Raw genomic sequence first — 18,707 nt, 5'->3', positions numbered from 1 at the left:
TGACGTAATTCAATTATTCAGTTCATTTAACTGTGAATCTGTACTGGTTCATGTATAACGTTAATTCATTCGTTTTGTAGCTGTGTGAATCGGAGTTGATTCAGTTCTGACCTTGAAGACCACCAGGTCATGAAGCCCGTCCTTCAGCACGGTTCCATCTTCCTTCATCAGGCGAACAAACGCCATGGCAAAGTTCTTCTCACTCTTATCCTTAGCTACACAGAGAGAGAGCGAGAGAGAAAGAGAGATTTAAGATAATTAATTTAGTAGATGAAAGCAATGGCTTCCTCCCTGTCACATTGCTTTCAAACTTCCAACCCTTTCAGCTCAGTGATAAAGAAGGTAAGGATGAGGGCAGAGTTGGGTGTACTCACACTCCTGAGAGGAGCGGTGTCTGAACATGAAGCGCAGGTGGATCCTGTGCATCTCCTCCAGAGGGATGGCCACCTATAGGACGGAGGACAACATCACATCTCCTGTTAGGGCCCTGTGCTATAGGACGAAGGACAACATCACATCTCCTGTTAGGGCCCTGTGCTATAGGACGAAGGACAACATCACATCTCCTGTTAGGGCCCTGTGCTATAGGACATAGGACAACATTACATCTCCTGTTAGGGCCCTGTGCAAACATGTGACATGCCTGGATAAGACACAACTTATCATTCAAACACACACACACACACACACGCACACACACACACTCGCTGACCTTGAACGTCTCCATCCAGCGTGGTTGTTTGACCTGGTAGTAGATGACAGATCTATAGTCGTTGAGCGGTCGATCCCCCGCTCCCAGACAGATAGAGTTCTACAGGACAAAACAGAAAGAGAGAGAGATGACAGAAAGAGAGAGAGACGACAGAAAGAGAGAGAGAGATTAGAGAAGAGGACAATCAATTCAACTAACCCACATCAACCTAAATACTGTACATCCAACCTAATCTTGGTTAACCCAGAACTAAAGTCTTGCGTAATTGGTCAGATGCTATTTTATCTTTATTTAACCAGGCAAGTCAGTTAAGAACAAGTTCTTATTTTCAATGACGGCCTAGGAACAGTGGGTTAACTGCCTGTTCAGATTTGTACCTTGTCAGTTCGGGGGATTGAACTTGCAACCTTGCGGTTACTAGTCCAACGCTCTAACCACTAGGCTACCCTGCCACCCCGATGAAGTTCTGGGTCAATACGTGTTAAGAACTGTGAGGCAGAGCTCCACCCTCTCTCTCTGCATGTTACGGGCCGAATGTCCCCTCTCCTTCAGATGTTCCGAAGATGCAAAAAAAATGTGATTTGTCCAAATAACCAGGAACAAAAAACCCAAGTAACGGAACTGCTGCTACTGATCTCATGCATCGTGTTGTATCAAGACAGATCCACGGCACCATGTATCTTAGCGTGGTCTGTCCACAACAGATTACATCTAACCCAACAACTCAGAACCATATGACAGCCAATACAAATGAGGATACAGTGCTGAAACAGTATCCCTGTTCGCCCACCTCCAGATGACCCCCCAACTCACCGACACAATCTTGCCCTCCTCGTCACACACCATCATGATAACCTCCATGTTCTTCTGGCTGGTCTTGTTGTACTTGTCAAAGTCCCCGGCCCACAGCGTCAGGTAGATGTCGTTGCGGATGTCCCCCGGCATGATGATCTCTGGGAAGCCCAGTTTACGGGCCACCACCGTGCTGCGGTCCACCAGGTGGGGGTACTCCTTACGGATCTGGACGATGTCACCCACCAGGGCCTTCATCGTCACCCATAGACCTGGAGGGAGGACGGAGTAGGGTAAAGATGCCTCTGGACGCTGATCTTGGGTCAGTTTTGCATTACCTACACCAATGGTTAGGATTGGGGGAGGGGAAGGTGCTGCTAGATCTGTACCTAGGGGATAAGGGGAAACTTCACCCCGTAGTGGGGAGGATAGAGGACCAAGCATTGATAATGCAGTGGTTGTTGGCACAATAGCAAGTGTTTCCATGAGTGTGAGGTGAGATGTTCTACCTTGTCCTCCACTGTCTCCTCGTGACGCTGTCACCTTGTTCAGCAGGGGGTGAAGGAAGTCATTCTCTGCCACGACCCTGCACCCCCACATACACACACATTTAAACTACACGACAACAACTAAAATAGGTAGGGATGGAGGGAGAGAGGAGGGAGGACTTACGGAAAAAAAGGGATGAAATGCTGCTTCTCCTCATCACACTCTATCTTTCCTTTGATGATATCACTGATGTCCATCACTGCAGACAGGAAGAAATGTAATGTTGTCTTTTATTAAGAATGACCTCTCAGGTTATTTGACATTTTCTTTCATCCACTTAGTAAACAATATTCAATATTCAAACTGTGAGCAGCATCAGTGGATCCCAATTCAAAATGTTGTTAACACTGCCCCCTGCCCCCTGCCACATTGCCCACTGCCCCATGCCCACTGCCCACTGCCCCATGCCCACTGCCCCATGCCCCCTGCCCCCTGCCCACTGCCCCCTGCCCACTGCCCACTGCCCCATGCCCACTGCCCCCTGCCCACTGCCCCATGCCCACTGCCCCATGCCCACTGCTCCATGCCCACTGCCCACTGCCCCCTGTCCCCTGCCACATTGCCCACTGCCCCATGCCCACTGCCCACTGCCCCATGCCCCCTGCCCACTGCCCACTGCCCCATGCCCACTGCCCCCTGCCCACTGCCCCCTGCCCACTGCTCCATGCCCACTGCCCCCTGCCCCCTGCCCCATGCCCACTGCTCCATGCCCACTGCCCCATGCCCCATGCCCACTGCCCCATATCCACTGCCCCATGCCCACTGCCCCATGCCCTATTCCCACTGCCCCATGCCCACTGCCCCATGCCCTATTCCCACTGCCCCATGCCCACTGCCCCATGCCCTATTCCCACTGCCCCATGCCCACTGCCCCATGCCCTATTCCCACTGCCCCATGCCCACTGCCCCATGCCCACTGCCCCATGCCCTATTCCCACTGCCCCATGCCCACTGCCCTATGCCCACTGCCCCATGCCCTATTCCCACTGCCCCATGCCCACTGCCCCATGCCCACTGCCCCATGCCCTATTCCCACTGCCCCATGCCCCATGCCCACTGCCCCATGCCCTATTCCCACTGCCCCATGCCCACTGCCCCATGCCCTATTCCCACTGTCCCATGCCCACTGCCCCATGCCCTATTCCCACTGCCCCATGCCCACTGCCCCATGCCCACTGCCCCATGCCCTATTCCCACTGCCCCATGCTCACTGCCCCATGCCCACTGCCCCATGCCCACTGCCCCATGCCCTATTCCCACTGCCCCATGCCCCCTGCCCCACGCCCTATTCCCACTGCCCCATTCCCACTGCCCCATGCCCACTGCCCCATTGCCCACTGCCCCATACCCACTGCCCTATTCCCACTGCCCCATGCCCTATTCCCACTGCCCCATGCCCACTGCCCCATGCCCACTGCCCCATGTCCACTGCCCCATGCCCACTGCCCCATGCCCTATTCCCAATGCCCCATGCCCTATTCCCACTGCCCCATGCCCTATTCCCACTGCCCCATGCCCACTGCCCCATGCCCACTGCCCCATGTCCCCTGCCCCATGCCCTATTCCCACTGCCCCATGCCCACTGCTCCATGCCCACTGCCCCATGCCCACTGCCCCATGCCCACTGCCCCATGCCCGCTGCCCCATGCCCACTGCCCCATGCCCACTACCCCATGCCCACTGCCCCATGCCCACTTCCCCATGCCCACTACCCCATGCCCACTACCCCATGCCCACTGCCCACTACCCCATGCCATACACTAGTACCTACCTGCCACTCCAAAGGGCCTGCGGAGGCCCTGGGTACACTTCTTGGTGTTGGTCTCCTTCAGTTCCATACGACCCACTCTCACTATCTGACAGATCAGGTAGATCTTCTCTCTGTTCAAGTCCTTATTACCCAAGTCCTGGAGGAAGGGAGGGAGGTTTTCAAAATCAAAAACATGATTTATATACACAGAGCATACATTTACTGAATTAGCATTTCTCAACTGGTGGGTTGTGATTTCCCCTCCCGCAATTGGAATATTGATGCAACCTGGTTAAATTTGGGTCATGAGGCAAACCCAGTTGAGAGCCACTGACCTAAATTATTTGATGGCACCTCAATAACTGGATATGGACAAGAAATGCATCAAACAGTGCTCTCTAGTGGTAACTTACTGTAAAGACCACCTTCAAGTTGTTCAGCATTTCAACCTCCCTAGGAAAGCCTTTACTGCCCCAGCGAACCAGGTAGTTCTCACTGCAGAGGGAGGCCATGGAACGGATTAACAAGAAGCACAGCTCAGAAACAATTAATACAAACTCAAAAGGAATCTTAAAAGGATACTCCGGGAATTTGCCAATGAGGCCAGTTAGAGAAACTCACGGATACCATTTTTATGTCTCTGCATCCAGTATGAGTGAAGTTGCTAACTAGCATTAGCTCAATGACTGGAAGTCTATGGTATATACTATGGTATCTATTGTACTAGCATGGTAGCAGACACCATAGACATCCAGTCATTGCGCTAACACCAGTTACCAATTGCGCTAACGCTAGCTGGCAACTTCCCTCAAGCTGCAAGCAAATGGCTTCCATGAGTTCACCTGACTCTGGGGGAGTAAAGAAAGGGCTTCATTGCCAAAATCCTGAAGTTTCCCTCCAACGCATCATCCACTGATAGAAATGTTCATACGGGATGAATTCACAGAAAAATACATGTACATGGGGCCTACATAGCGACTGGAATGCTTTATAATATATTGCTTTCTCCTAAATATAAGTCTTCTTGGCCAGCAGAGACTGACTGACTATCAATCTGCTTAAAGTGTACAGTGGGGATATGTTGCTAAGCTTTCCAAAGCTGACACCTTCCCAAAATATCCCTGTCACAGTTTGACAGAAGGAGGCCTTCAGGCACTGTGGCCACGATGGAGAATGTCACATACCAGCCGTAATACTCTGGCATGGATGAGAGAGGAAGGAGAGCCTAGATCTGTCGCTCTGACAGTAATAGACAGCTATCACCATTAGCTGTCAGTCAAGCATTGCCTCTCTATTTTCTGAATTTCTACCATGATATTTAAATAGTATGTACATTTAGGTTAGACAGCAACCATGTTGAGAACAGGGGAAAATGTGGCTAAGGGGAAGAGAGAAAGAGAAAAGGACTGAGAGAGAAAGACAGCTATCAACATTCCTGGTGTCAGAGCTCTGACAGCTGCCAGTCAAGCTCTGCCTTTCCATGTGCAGCCTTCTGTGTTGATCATTAACTGTGACTACAGTACAGGAATAAAAACATATATGGAAAATGGGGGGTGGGGGTAAGAAAAGAGGAGAAAGAGAACTGGGAGAGAGCTGAGAAGAGAGAGAGAAACAGGGAGATGTGGAGAAGAGGAGAAAGAGAAGTGGGAGAGGGCTGAGGAGAGAGAGAGAAACAGGGAGATGTGGAGAAGAGGAGAAAGAGAAGTGGGAGAGAGCTGAGGAGAGAGAGAGAAACAGGGAGATGTGGAGAAGAGGAGAACTAGAAGTGGGAGAGAGCTGAGGAGAGAGAGAGAAACAGGGAGATGTGGAGAAGAGGAGAAAGAGAAGTGGGAGAGGGCTGAGGAGAGAGAGAAAGGCAGGATGAACGAAGCAGAGATGTAAAAAAGAGAGCAGGATAGAGGGATGTTTAAAAAGAGACCTGATGATGGTCTGCTTGTTGGGGTCGTAGAGGGACATGAAGAGTTCAGAATCTTCTCCAATCCGACAGACAAAGTTCCGGACAAAGACATAGAGGCTGTGAGTGGGAGAGGACTGGATCCGGGCCGAGATTACTGAGTGGTCCGTCTGAATGTTGGACTACAGAAGAGAGTGTGAGAGAGAGAGAGAGAGAGAGAGAGAGAGTGTGTGAGAGAGAGAGGGAGAGAAGGATACACTCCTAAAATACAGTGCATGACCATTGTCTTCTTTCCATTACTCTGTCAACTCTCTCAATCTTACTCCAGCCACTATTCTCCCAATTTCAACCCTGTTAGCCCTGTCAACCACGTTCTGTTAGCTGTCTTTGTTCCTCTCTTACTCTCTGTCTGACCTGTTCCTCTTTGATGCGTTCGTTGATCTTGGTGGTGGCGTCTTGGTGGGCTCGGAAAAGGCTAATCACGCTGGCGTTTTCCGGGTCCAGCATGTTCCCGTTCACATCCCGCACCACCAGGTCCAACTCCAAGATCCTGGAAGAGAGGAAGGGGGAGGAGGAGGAGATTATGGAAGAGAGAGAAAGATTTCTCCCTCGGCCAGATACAGAGATGGAGTTCCTCAAATGAGAATGATCTATTTAAGTGATTCAGTAGGGGGTTTATGGGCCATACTTGTTGCCATAGTCGATCTTGGAGGTGACTTTCTGTTTGAGCTCCTTGAACTCGTCGCTAGGCAACGTGCCAGACAAGAGCTGGGAACGCCATTCCATCAAATCCCACATCAGCCCTTGGACCTGCACCACACGGTTCTTCTTATTGGCCTAGGGAGAGAGAGACCTCGTTACACACACACGTGCACTTACACATATACCAAACACACACACACACACAAAGTGTGGAGTGTTTACCACGTAGAGCTGTTTCCAGATGCTTCCCCACTCCCTCAGAGTGGTGGTCACCTCCTTCACTAGGGGCATCTCTGCTGACAACACCACCTCCTGATCCCTGTGGAAGAAATACCACATATTACTGACACGCATGCACGCATGCACACACACACACACACACACACGCACACACGCACGCACGCACGCACGCACACACACACAACACACACACACACACACACGCACACACACACACACACACACACGCACGCATGCACACACACACACACGCACGCACGCACGCATGCGCACACGCACGCACGCATGCGCACATCACTCACACACACACACACACACCCACATCATTCACACACACACACACATCACTCACTCACACACACACACACGCACGCACGCACACACACACACACACACACACACACACACACACACACACACACACACATCACTCACCCTCGCTTTTCAATGATGACCTTCCTCAGCTGCACAATGCTGGACGGGAACGCGCCCTGAATATAATGGAGGGAGAGAGGAGATAGAGGAGGGGAGAGGAGAGAGAGGTAGATAGAGAGAGGGGAGAGGAGAGAGAGGTAGATGGGGAGAGGTAGATAGAGAGAAGAGAGAGAGGTAGATGGAGAGAGGTAGATAGAAAAAGCGGGAGAGAGGTAGATAGAGAGAGGGGAGAGAGGAGAGAGGGGTATATAGAGAGGGGAGAGAGGAGAGAGAGGTAGATAGAGAGAGGGGAGAGAAGAGAGAGAGGTAGATAGGGAGAGGGGAGAGAGGAGAGAGAGGTAGATAGAGAGAGGGGGAGAGGAGAGAGAGGTAGATAGAGAGGAGAGAGAGGTATATAGGGAGAAGGGAGAGAGGAGAGAGAGGTAGATAGGGAGAGGGGAGAGAAGAGAGAGAGGTAGATAGGGAGAGAGGAGAGAGGAGAGAGAGGTAGATAGGGAGAGGGGAGAGAGGAGAGAGAGGTAGATAGGGAGAGGGGAGAGAGGAGAGAGAGGTAGATAGGGAGAGGGGAGAGAGGAGAGAGAGGTAGATGGGGAGAGGGGAGAGAGGAGAGAGAGGTAGATAGAGAGAGGGGAGAGAGTAGAGAGAGGTAGATAGAGAGAGGGGGAGAGGAGAGAGAGGTAGATAGAGAGGGAGAGAGGAGAGAGAGGTAGATAGGGAGAGGGGAGAAAGGAGAGAGAGGTAGATAGGGAGAGGGGAGAGAGGGGAGAGAGGTAGATAGAGATAAGGGTTGAGAGGAGGGAGGCAGGTAGGGAGGGAGAGAGGAGAGAGAGGTAGATAGAGAGAGGGGAGAAAGGAGAGAGAGGTAGATAGAGAGAGGGGAGAGAGGAGGGAGGCAGGAAAAGAGGGAGAGAGCACAGAGGGAGGGAGGTAGAGAGGGAGGGAGGTAGAGAGGGAGGGAGGGAGAGAAGAGGGAGGGAGGTAGAGAGGGAGGGAGGGAGAGCAGAGGGAGGGAGGTAGAGAGGAGAGGGAGAGAGAGCAGAGGGAGGGAGAGAGGGAGGGGGGAGAGCAGAGGGAGGGAGGTAGAGAGGGAGGGAGGGAGGGAGAGAGGGAGGGAGGGAGAGAGGGAGGGAGGGAGAGCAGAGGGAGGGAGGTAGAGAGGGAGGGAGGGAGAGCAGAGGGAGGGAGGTAGAGAGGGGAAAGAGGAGGGGGCAGGTAGAGAGGGAGAGAGGAGGGAGGGAGGTAGAGAGGGGAGAGAGCAGAGGGAGGAAAGTAAAGAGCGGAACGAGGAGGGGGCAGGTAGAGAGGGAGAGAGGAGGGAGGTAGAGAGGGAGAGAGGGAGAGAGGAGGGAGGGAGGTAGAGAGGGAGAGAGGAGGAAGGGAGGGAGGCAGGTAGAGAGGGAGAGCAGACAGAGGCAGATAAAGAGGGAGGGAGATAGAGAGGGGAGAGAGGAGGGAGGCAGGTAGACAGGGAGGGAGGTAGAGAGGGGAGAGAGGAGGTAGGCAGGTAGAGAGGGAGAGAGGAGGGAGGGAGGTAGAGAGGGAGAGAGGAGGGAGGCAGGTAGAGAGGGAGAGAGGAGGGAGGGAGGTAGAGAGGGAGAGAGGAGGGAGGTAGGGAGGTAGAGAGGGAGAGAGGAGGGAGGGAGATAGAGAGGGAGAGAGGAGGGAGGGAGGTAGAGAGGGAGAGAGGAGGGAGGGAGATAGAGAGGGAGAGAGGAGGGAGGGAGGTAGAGAGGGAGAGAGGAGGGAGGTAGGGAGGTAGAGAGGGAGAGAGGAGGGAGGCAGGTAGAGAGGGAGAGAGGAGGGAGGGAGGTAGAGAGGGAGAGAGGAGGGAGGCAGGTAGAGAGGGAGAGAGGAGGGATGGAGGTAGAGAGGGAGATGGGAGGGAGGCAGGTAGAGAGGGAGAGCAGAGGGAGGCAGGTAGAGAGGGAGGGAGGTAGGTAGAGAGGGAGAGCAGAGGGAGGCAGGTAGAGAGGGAGGGAGAGCAGAGGGAGGTTGGCAGAAAGGGGAGAGATGAGGGAGGCAGGTAGAGAGGGAGGGAGAGCAAAGGGAGGGAGGTAGAGAGGGGAGAGAGGAGGGGGGCAGGCAGAGAGGGAGGGAGGAGAGAGAGGGGAGAGTGGAGAGAGAGGTAGATAGAGAGGGTGAGAGGAGAGAGAGGTAGATTGGGAGAGGGGAGAAAGGAGAGAGAGGTAGATAGGGAGAGGGGAGAGAAGAGAGAGAGGTAGATAGGGAGAGGGGAGAGAGGGGAGAGAGGTAGATAGAGAGAGGGTTGAGAGGAGGGAGGCAGGTAGGGAGGGAGAGAGGAGAGAGAGGTAGATAGAGAGAGGGGAGAAAGGAGAGAGAGGTAGATAGAGAGAGGGGAGAGACGAGGGAGGCAGGAAAAGAGGGAGAGAGAGCAGAGGGAGGGAGGTAGAGAGGGAGGGAGGTAGAGAGGGAGGGAGGGAGAGCAGAGGGAGGGAGGTAGAGAGGGAGGGAGGGAGAGCAGAGGGAGGGAGGTAGAGAGGAGAGGGAGAGAGAGCAGAGGGAGGGAGAGAGGGAGGGGGGAGAGCAGAGGGAGGGAGGTAGAGAGGGAGGGAGGGAGAGAGGGAGGGAGGGAGGGAGAGCAGAGGGAGGGAGGTAGAGAGGGAGGGAGAGCAGAGGGAGGGAGGTAGAGAGGGGAAAGAGGAGGGGGCAGGTAGAGAGGGAGAGAGGAGGGAGGGAGGTAGAGAGGGGAGAGAGCAGAGGGAGGAAAGTAAAGAGCGGAACGAGGAGGGGGCAGGTAGAGAGGGAGAGAGGAGGGAGGTAGAGAGGGAGAGAGGGAGAGAGGAGGGAGGGAGATAGAGAGGGAGAGAGGAGGGAGGGAGGTAGAGAGGGAGAGAGGAGGGAGGTAGGGAGGTAGAGAGGGAGAGAGGAGGGAGGGAGGTAGAGAGGGAGAGAGGAGGGAGGGAGGTAGAGAGGGAGAGAGGAGGGAGGGAGATAGAGAGGGAGAGAGGAGGGAGGGAGGTAGAGAGGGAGAGAGGAGGGAGGTAGGGAGGTAGAGAGGGAGAGAGGAGGGAGGGAGGTAGAGAGGGAGAGAGGAGGGAGGGAGGTAGAGAGGGAGAGAGGAGGGAGGCAGGTAGAGAGGGAGAGAGGAGGGATGGAGGTAGAGAGGGAGATGGGAGGGAGGCAGTAGAGAGGGAGAGCAGAGGGAGGCAGGTAGAGAGGGAGGGAGGTAGAGAGGGAGAGCAGAGGGAGGCAGGTAGAGAGGGAGGGAGAGCAGAGGGAGGTTGGCAGAGAGGGGAGAGAAGAGGGAGGCAGGTAGAGAGGGAGGGAGAGCAAAGGGAGGGAGGTAGAGAGGGGAGAGAGGAGGGGGGCAGGCAGAGAGGGAGGGAGGAGAGAGAGGTAGATAGAGAGAGGGGAGAAAGGAGGGAGGTCGGTAGAGAGGGAGGGAGAGCAGAGGTAGGGAGGTAGAGAGAGGAGAGAGGAGAGAGGCAGGTAGGGAGGGAGAGAGGAGAGGGAGGGAGGTAGAGAGGAGGGAGAGCAGAGGGAGGGAGGTAGAGAGGAGGGAGAGCAGAGGGAGGGAGAGAGGAGAGAGAGGGGAGAGAGGGGGGAGGCAGGTAGAGAGGGAGCGCAGAGGGGGGAGGGAGAGAGGGAGGGAGAGCAGACGGAGGCAGGTAGAGAGGGAGAGAGGAGAGAGAGGTAGATAGAGAGGAGAGAAAGGTAGATAGAGAGAGGGGAGAGAGGAGGGAGGCAGGTAGAGAGGGAGAGAGGAAGGAGGCAGGTAGAGAGGGAGAGAGGAGAGAGAAGTAGATAGAGAGAGGGGAGAGAGGAGAGAAAGGTAGATAGAGAGAGGGGAGAGAGGAGGGAGGCAGGTAGAGAAGGAGGGAGAGCAGAGGGAGGGAGGTAGAGAGTGGAGGAGAGAAGAGGGGGGAGGTAGAGGGGATGGAGAGAGAGTATGTAGAGAGATACTTGTTCAAATCCAAACAAACTATCCTGTCCTCAATTGACCAGCTGTGTCTTACCTGTCGATCATTGTTCCTGACCAGGTAGCCTTTATACCAGCCTGCAACCAGAGAAAACAGGATACAGTCACAACACAGGGTACAGTCACAACACAGGATACAGTCACATCACAGGGTACAGTCACAACACAGGGTACCAGTCACAACACAGGAGACAGTCACAACACAGGATACAGACACATCACAGGGTACAGTCACAACACAGGATACAGACACAACACAGGATACAGTCACAACACAGGATACAGACACAACATAGGATACAGTCACAACACAGGATACAGTCACAACACAGGATACAGACACAACATAGGATACAGTCACAACACAGGATACAGTCACAACACAGGATACAGACACATCACAGGATACAGTCACAACACAGGATACAGTCACAACACAGGATACAGACACATCACAGGATACAGTCACAACACAGGATACAGTCACAACACAGGATACAGACACATCACAGGGTACAGTCACAACACAGGATACAGACACAACACAGGATACAGACACATCACAGGATACAGTCAAAACACAGGATACAGACACAACACAGGATACAGACACATCACAGGGTACAGTCACAACACAGGATACAGACACAACACAGGATACAGACACAACACAGGATACAGTCACAACACAGGATACAGTCACATCACAGGGTACAGTCACAACACAGGGTACAGTCACAACACAGGGTACAATCACAACACATGGTACAGTCAAACACAGGATACAGTCACAACACAGGGTAGAGTCACAAGACAGAATACAGTCACAACACAGAATAAAGTCACAACACAGGGTACAGTCACAACACAGGATACAGTCACAACACAGGGTACAGTCAAACACACGATACAGTCACAACACAGGGTACAGTCACAACACAGGATACAGACACATCACAGGGTACAGTCAAACACAGGATACTGTCACAACACAGGGTATAGCCACAACACAGGGTACAGTCAAACACAGGATACAGACACATCACAGGGTACAGTCAAACACAGGGTAGAGTCACAAGACAGAATACAGTCACAACACAGAATAAAGTCACAACACAGGGTACAGTCACAACAATGGATACAGTCACAACACAGGGTAGAGTCACAAGACAGAATACAGTCACAACAAAGGATACAATCACAACACAGGGTATAGTCACAGAACAGCATACAGTCAAAACACATGATACAGTCAAAACACAGGATAAAGTCACACCACAGGGTACAGTCACAACAGGATACAGTCACAAGACAGAATACAGTCACAACACAGGATACAGTCACAGAACAGCATACAGTCAAAACACATGATACAGTCACAACACAGGGTACAGTCACAACACAGGGTACAGTCACAACACAGGGTACAGTCACAACACAGGATACAGTCACAACACAGGGTACAGTCACAACACAGGGTACAGTCACAACACAGGGTACAGTCACAACACAGGATACAGTCACAACACAGGATACAGTCACAACACAGGGTACAGTCACAACACAGGGTACAGTCACAACACAGGGTACAGTCACAACACAGGATACAGTCACAACACAGGATACAGTCACAACACAGGGTACAGTCACAACACAGGATACAGTCACAACACAGGGTACAGTCACAACACAGGATACAGTCACAACACTGGATACAGTCACAACACAGGATACAGTCACAACACAGGGTACAGTCACAAATCAGGGTACAGTCACAATACAGGGTACAGTCACAATACAGGATACAGTCACAACACAGGATACAGTCACAACACAGGGTACAGTCACAACACAGGGTACAGTCACAACACAGGGTACAGTCACAACATAGGACAATGTCTGTGCTGCCATCCTGTTAGAAGATAACAGATTATTTTATTACAATGGTTAAATTGGATTTTCATTGTGTTCAATGGTGTTATTTGCCCCCTAGTGGAGCTTTCTGGTAGAGTCACAACACAGGATACAGTCACAACACAGGGTACAGTCACAACACAGGGTACAGTCACAACACAGGGTACAGTCACAACACAGGATACAGTCACAACACAGGGTACAGTCACAACACAGGATACAGTCACAACACAGGATACAGTCACAACACAGGGTACAGTCACAACACAGGATACAGTCACAACACAGGGTACAGTCACAACACAGGGTACAGTCACAACACAGGATACAGTCACAACACAGGATACAGACACATCACAGGGTACAGTCACAACACAGGATACAGTCACAACACAGGATACAGACACATCACAGGGTACAGTCACAACACAGGATACAGTCACAACACAGGATACATTCACAACACAGGCTACAGTCACAACACAGGGTACAGTCACAGGACAGGATACAGTCACAACACAGGGTACAGTCACAACATACCACATCATTCTCAGTTTCCATTCCACATTAAAACCAGTTTCCAGTCCCAGTTTAAATCTCATTTTCCATTCCACATTATACTCAGTTGCCATCCCACATTATTCAGAGTTTACATCCAGATATTATTCCCAGTTTATATCCAGAAATTATTCGCAGTTTACATCCCAGTTTACATTCCCAGTTTACATCCCACATTATTCCCAGTTTATATTCCAGTTTACATTCCCAGTTTACATCCTGCAATAGACCTAGTTTCCATCCCATGTTATTCCCAGGTTCCATCACACAATATTCCAAGTTTTCATCGCACATTGTTCTCGGGTTACATCCCACATTATTCCCAGTTTACATCCCACACTATTCCAGTTTACATCCCACACTATTCCAGTTTACATTCAGACATTATTCCCAGTTTAAATCCCACATTATACCCAGTTTCCATCCCACATTATTCCCAGTTTAAATCCCACATTATTGTCAGTTTCCATCCCACATTATTCCCAGTTCACATCCCACATTATTCTCAGTTTCCATCCTACATTATTCCCAGTTTAAATCCCACATTATACCCAGTTTCCATCCCACATTATTCCCAGTTTACATTCCCCATTATTCCCAGTTTACATCCCACATTATTCTCAGTTTCCATACCACATTATTCCCAGTATACATCCCACATTATTCCCAGTTTACATCCCACATTATACCCAGTTTCCATCCCACATTATTCCCAGTTTACATTCCACATTATTCCCAGTTTACATCCCACATTATTCTCAGTTTCCATACCACATTATTCCCAGTATACATCCCACATTATTCCCAGTTTACATACCACATTATTCTCAGTTTACATACCACATTATTCCCAGTATACATCCCACATTATTCCCAGTATACATCCCACATTATTCCCAGTATACATCCCACATTATTCCCAGTATACATTCCACATTATTCTCAGTTTCCATACCACATTATTCCTAGTATACATCCTACATTATTCCCAGTTTACATCCCACATTATTCTCAGTTTACATCCCACATTATTGTCAGTTTCCATACCACATTATTCCCAGTTTACATCCCACATTATTGTCAGTTTACATCCCACATTATTCCCAGTATACATCCCACATTATTGTCAGTTTACATCCCACATTATTCCCAGTATACATCCCACATTATTCCCAGTTTACATCCCACATTATTGTCAGTTTCCATACCACATTATTCCCAGTATACATCCCACATTATTGTCAGTTTACATCCCACATTATTCTCAGTTTACATCCCACATTATTCCCAGTTTACATCCCACATTATTCTCAGTTTACATACCACATTATTCCCAGTTTACATCCCACATTATTCTCAGTTTACATCCCACATTATTCCCAGTATACATCCCACATTATTCCCAGTTTACATCCCACATTATTGTCAGTTTACATCCCACATTATTCCCAGTTTACATCCCACATTATTGTCAGTTTACATCCCACATTATTGTCAGTTTACATCCCACATTATTCCCAGTTTACATCCCACATTATTGTCAGTTTACATCCCACATTATTCCCAGTATACATCCCACATTATTGTCAGTTTACATCCCACATTATTCCCAGTATACATCCCACATTATTGTCAGTTTACATCCCACATTATTCCCAGTATACATCCCACATTATTCCCAGTTTACATCCCACATTATTGTCAGTTTCCATACCACATTATTCTCAGTTTACATCCCACATTATTCTCAGTTTACATCCCACATAATTCCCAGTATACATTCCACATTATTCTCAGTTTCCATACCACATTATTCCCAGTATACATCCCACATTATTACCAGTTTACATCCCACATTATTCCCAGTATACATCCCACATTATTCTCAGTTTACATCCCACATTATTGTCAGTTTCCATACCACATTATTCCCAGTTTACATCCCACATTATTGTCAGTTTACATCCCTCATTATTCCCAGTATACATCCCACATTATTGTCAGTTTACATCCCACATTATTCTCAGTTTCCATACCACATTATTCCCAGTATACATCCCACATTATTCTCAGTTTCCATACCACATTATTCCCAGTTTACATCCCACATTATTGTCAGTTTACATACCACATTATTCTCAGTTTCCATACCACATTATTCTCAGTTTACATCCCACATTATTCCCAGTTTACATCCCACATTATTCTCAGTTTACATCCCACATTATTGTCAGTTTACATCCCACATTATTCCCAGTTTACATCCCACATTATTGTCAGTTTACATCCCACATTATTCCCAGTATACATCCCACATTATTGTCAGTTTACATCCCACATTATTCCCAGTATACATCCCACATTATTGTCAGTTTACATCCCACATTATTCCCAGTATACATCCCACATTATTCCCAGTTTACATCCCACATTATTGTCAGTTTCCATACCACATTATTCCCAGTTTACATCCCACATTATTCTCAGTTTACATCCCACATTATTCTCAGTTTACATCCCACATTATTCCCAGTTTACATACCACATTATTCCCAGTTTACATCCCACATTATTCCCAGTTTACATCCCACATTATTGTCAGTTTACATCCCACATTATTCCCAGTATACATCCCACATTATTGTCAGTTTACATCCCACATTATTCCCAGTATACATCCCACATTATTGTCAGTTTACATCCCACATTATTCCCAGTATACATCCCACATTATTCCCAGTTTACATCCCACATTATTGTCAGTTTCCATACCACATTATTCCCAGTTTACATCCCACATTATTCTCAGTTTACATCCCACATTATTCTCAGTTTACATCCCACATTATTCCCAGTTTACATACCACATTATTCCCAGTTTACATCCCACATTATTCCCAGTTTACATTCCACATTTTTCCCGGTAAAACCAGTACATTCCCAGTCAGCTCCCTTACCATCGCAGGTCTCCTGGATGTGGACCGTGTCCCCAATCTCCAGAGACAGCTGCTTCTCTCCAAGGCCAATGAAATTCCACATTACTAGGGGAGACACAGAGAGACGAGAGGGTCATACAGTGTACCGCAGAGAGAGACCCTAAAACAGAGAGAACATAACAGAAACCTATTCATTACCTTTTGTTTTCACCCTTAAGCCCAAGAAAACACTCAGACTTTATTGTTCAGGGGAGGGAGAGGATAGTATGTTGTTTTTTTTGCTTGTTGGGGGGCGAGGTCTTTTCACTATTATTATGAGATTTATACATGCTTGTTCCTCATGTTTAGATTAGATAAAGAAAAATGATATGTGTTTGTACAACAGAGGAGGCTGGTGGGGGGAGCTATAGGAGGATGGGAATGGAATAAATGGAACTGAGTCAAACCTATGGCTTCATGTTTGATCCATTTATACCATTCCAGACATTACAATGAGCCCGTCCTCCTATAGCTCCTCCCACCAGCCTCCACTGTTGCACAACTATGTCAAGAATTGTGTGACCTCTTTCTATGTCCAATATCTATGTATATCTATATGTATGTATATATATATCTTGTTTATCAGTAATACTATGGTTGTACACTGTGTTTTCTAGGTCTGTGTACACATGATGTTAGAAACACTGCTGTGCTGTTGCTGTATTTATGAAACCTCATGCTACTTCCTCCCTCCTGCACTTCCTGTGTTTTCAATCTAACACGATCACAATGATACATGTTACTTTTTATATTCAATATTATTTTGCATATTGCGTCAGGGTTGAGCTATATCAAACACTCTGCTCTTTAAGGGCAAACGGGTCAATCAAGAGATTACCCATGATAAGGACAAAGCCGGAACATCTTCCCCTTCTCACGTCATCAGTTTCTAATACATGTAGAACTACTGCAGCAACTAGAAACCCTGCTCTGAAGAGGAATATGTTTCTGAAAAGTGACAGTGATAGAATCAGTCTTTCTGATTAGGAAAGGTACGCGAGTTGAACCACTGCCATCATGTGTGAAGTGATTCCTGACAGCCATGTCATGAAGTCTGATTCAGCCATTTTGTTTCTCTCGACACAGAGGTCTATCAGTGATCTCTACCTCATGACTGTGCAGACATAGTCACACTGTCAGAGTCATACTGCTAGAGTCTGTTAGCTGACACCCGCCCACATCCTGTCATGGAGAAAGCAAGGGCGAAGGGCCATCATCCTTCTGCAAACACACACACACACATGGAGGCCTACACAGGTGAGCATGGATTACTTACCTACGCCATACCGCTCTGTGGTGGTCCTCATCCAAGGAGCCATGACTGCTTCTCTTTCCCCTCTCTCTCTCTCTCTCTTTGGGTGTCTGAGATACGTTTTCCACTCTACCTCTCACTTCTGCATTTTGTTCTGTATATGAAAGCAGAGAGCTCCTCCCCCTCTCCTTCCTTCCTCTTCTCTTTCTCCTTTCTTCGTCTCTTCACAGCTCTCACAGGGGAACTGTCGTTAGTTGTGTAGCTGTTCACTGACTGTAACTCTGCATCTGACCTCAGTCTGAACAATGAACCTGTTCTCAACGAGTCATGGCTGTTCAAATGTAAGTGAGGCAGTGGTTTAGTCTAAAGTCACAAATTATCTTATTCACTTCTTGGCCGCCTATCTGGAATAAAATGTTCAAATGCACTCTGAATGAATCTGAATAATAGACCTGTTATGTTTGATATAAGACAACACAACAGACTTGACAATCTGTTTCTGACCTTGAACTGCTCTCGTAAAAATCCCAGCTCCTCTTATTGCTCCCCTGATGGTCGGACCAGACAGATGTAACCAGCCCTGCATCTAAAGAAGCTTCTGCCATTCTACTAACTGTGGATGTAACCTACTACTAAATCATTCACTCAATATGAGTGATGGAGATGTAAAATTGATGTGTAGTTGCCATACTTATCCAATAGAGGGTGGTAGACATCACATTTGACAAGAGGTCAAGTTATAGACTAGTTGCACAGAACAAGCAAACTTTTGCTTTTCAGAAAACACGTGAGAACTCGATACCTATAAATAAATGATAAACAAACTATGGTCAAATTGACTTCTGTAGAAAGCACCCAATTTAATTGAAGTGACTACTCTCGTCCACAGCATGCATCCTTGGTCCATTACACCCCAGTTGCTGTGGAAACAGTATGGACAGAGAAGAGAAGACCTCATCGTTCTAATGAACAGACGGGAAACCACAATGGAACA

General features: G+C 48.9%; 1 protein-coding gene across 2 annotated transcripts in view; it reads right to left on the bottom strand.

Annotated features, from left to right (window-relative positions):
- LOC110504415 (dedicator of cytokinesis protein 2) overlaps positions 1 to 17,883 on the bottom strand; it is a 136,807-nt gene extending 118,924 nt beyond the window's left edge. Inside the window, exons 1-16 of one of the 2 annotated variants that reach the window (XM_036969568.1) lie at positions 17,738 to 17,883; positions 16,444 to 16,527; positions 11,052 to 11,092; positions 7,075 to 7,130; positions 6,622 to 6,718; positions 6,386 to 6,534; positions 6,100 to 6,247; positions 5,722 to 5,879; positions 4,217 to 4,298; positions 3,825 to 3,960; positions 2,177 to 2,252; positions 2,014 to 2,090; positions 1,526 to 1,776; positions 713 to 811; positions 375 to 447; positions 112 to 215 (exon numbers count right to left, since the gene is read on the bottom strand). In XM_036969568.1, the coding sequence (XP_036825463.1) occupies positions 112 to 215; positions 375 to 447; positions 713 to 811; positions 1,526 to 1,776; positions 2,014 to 2,090; positions 2,177 to 2,252; positions 3,825 to 3,960; positions 4,217 to 4,298; positions 5,722 to 5,879; positions 6,100 to 6,247; positions 6,386 to 6,534; positions 6,622 to 6,718; positions 7,075 to 7,130; positions 11,052 to 11,092; positions 16,444 to 16,527; positions 17,738 to 17,780 (1,674 nt within the window). In that variant the 5' untranslated portion in view covers positions 17,781 to 17,883. The remainder of the gene's footprint in view (positions 1 to 111; positions 216 to 374; positions 448 to 712; positions 812 to 1,525; positions 1,777 to 2,013; positions 2,091 to 2,176; positions 2,253 to 3,824; positions 3,961 to 4,216; positions 4,299 to 5,721; positions 5,880 to 6,099; positions 6,248 to 6,385; positions 6,535 to 6,621; positions 6,719 to 7,074; positions 7,131 to 11,051; positions 11,093 to 16,443; positions 16,528 to 17,737) is intronic. The other variant, XM_036969569.1, reaches the window with a different exon arrangement.
- Positions 17,884 to 18,707: the final 824 nt, after the last annotated feature.

This window comes from Oncorhynchus mykiss, chromosome 31 (assembly GCF_013265735.2).
Source record: "Oncorhynchus mykiss isolate Arlee chromosome 31, USDA_OmykA_1.1, whole genome shotgun sequence".
NCBI classification, from domain to species: domain Eukaryota; kingdom Metazoa; phylum Chordata; class Actinopteri; order Salmoniformes; family Salmonidae; genus Oncorhynchus; species Oncorhynchus mykiss.
The sequence above is the reverse complement of the archived record's forward strand: the minus strand, read 5'-3'. Positions and strand labels throughout refer to the sequence as shown.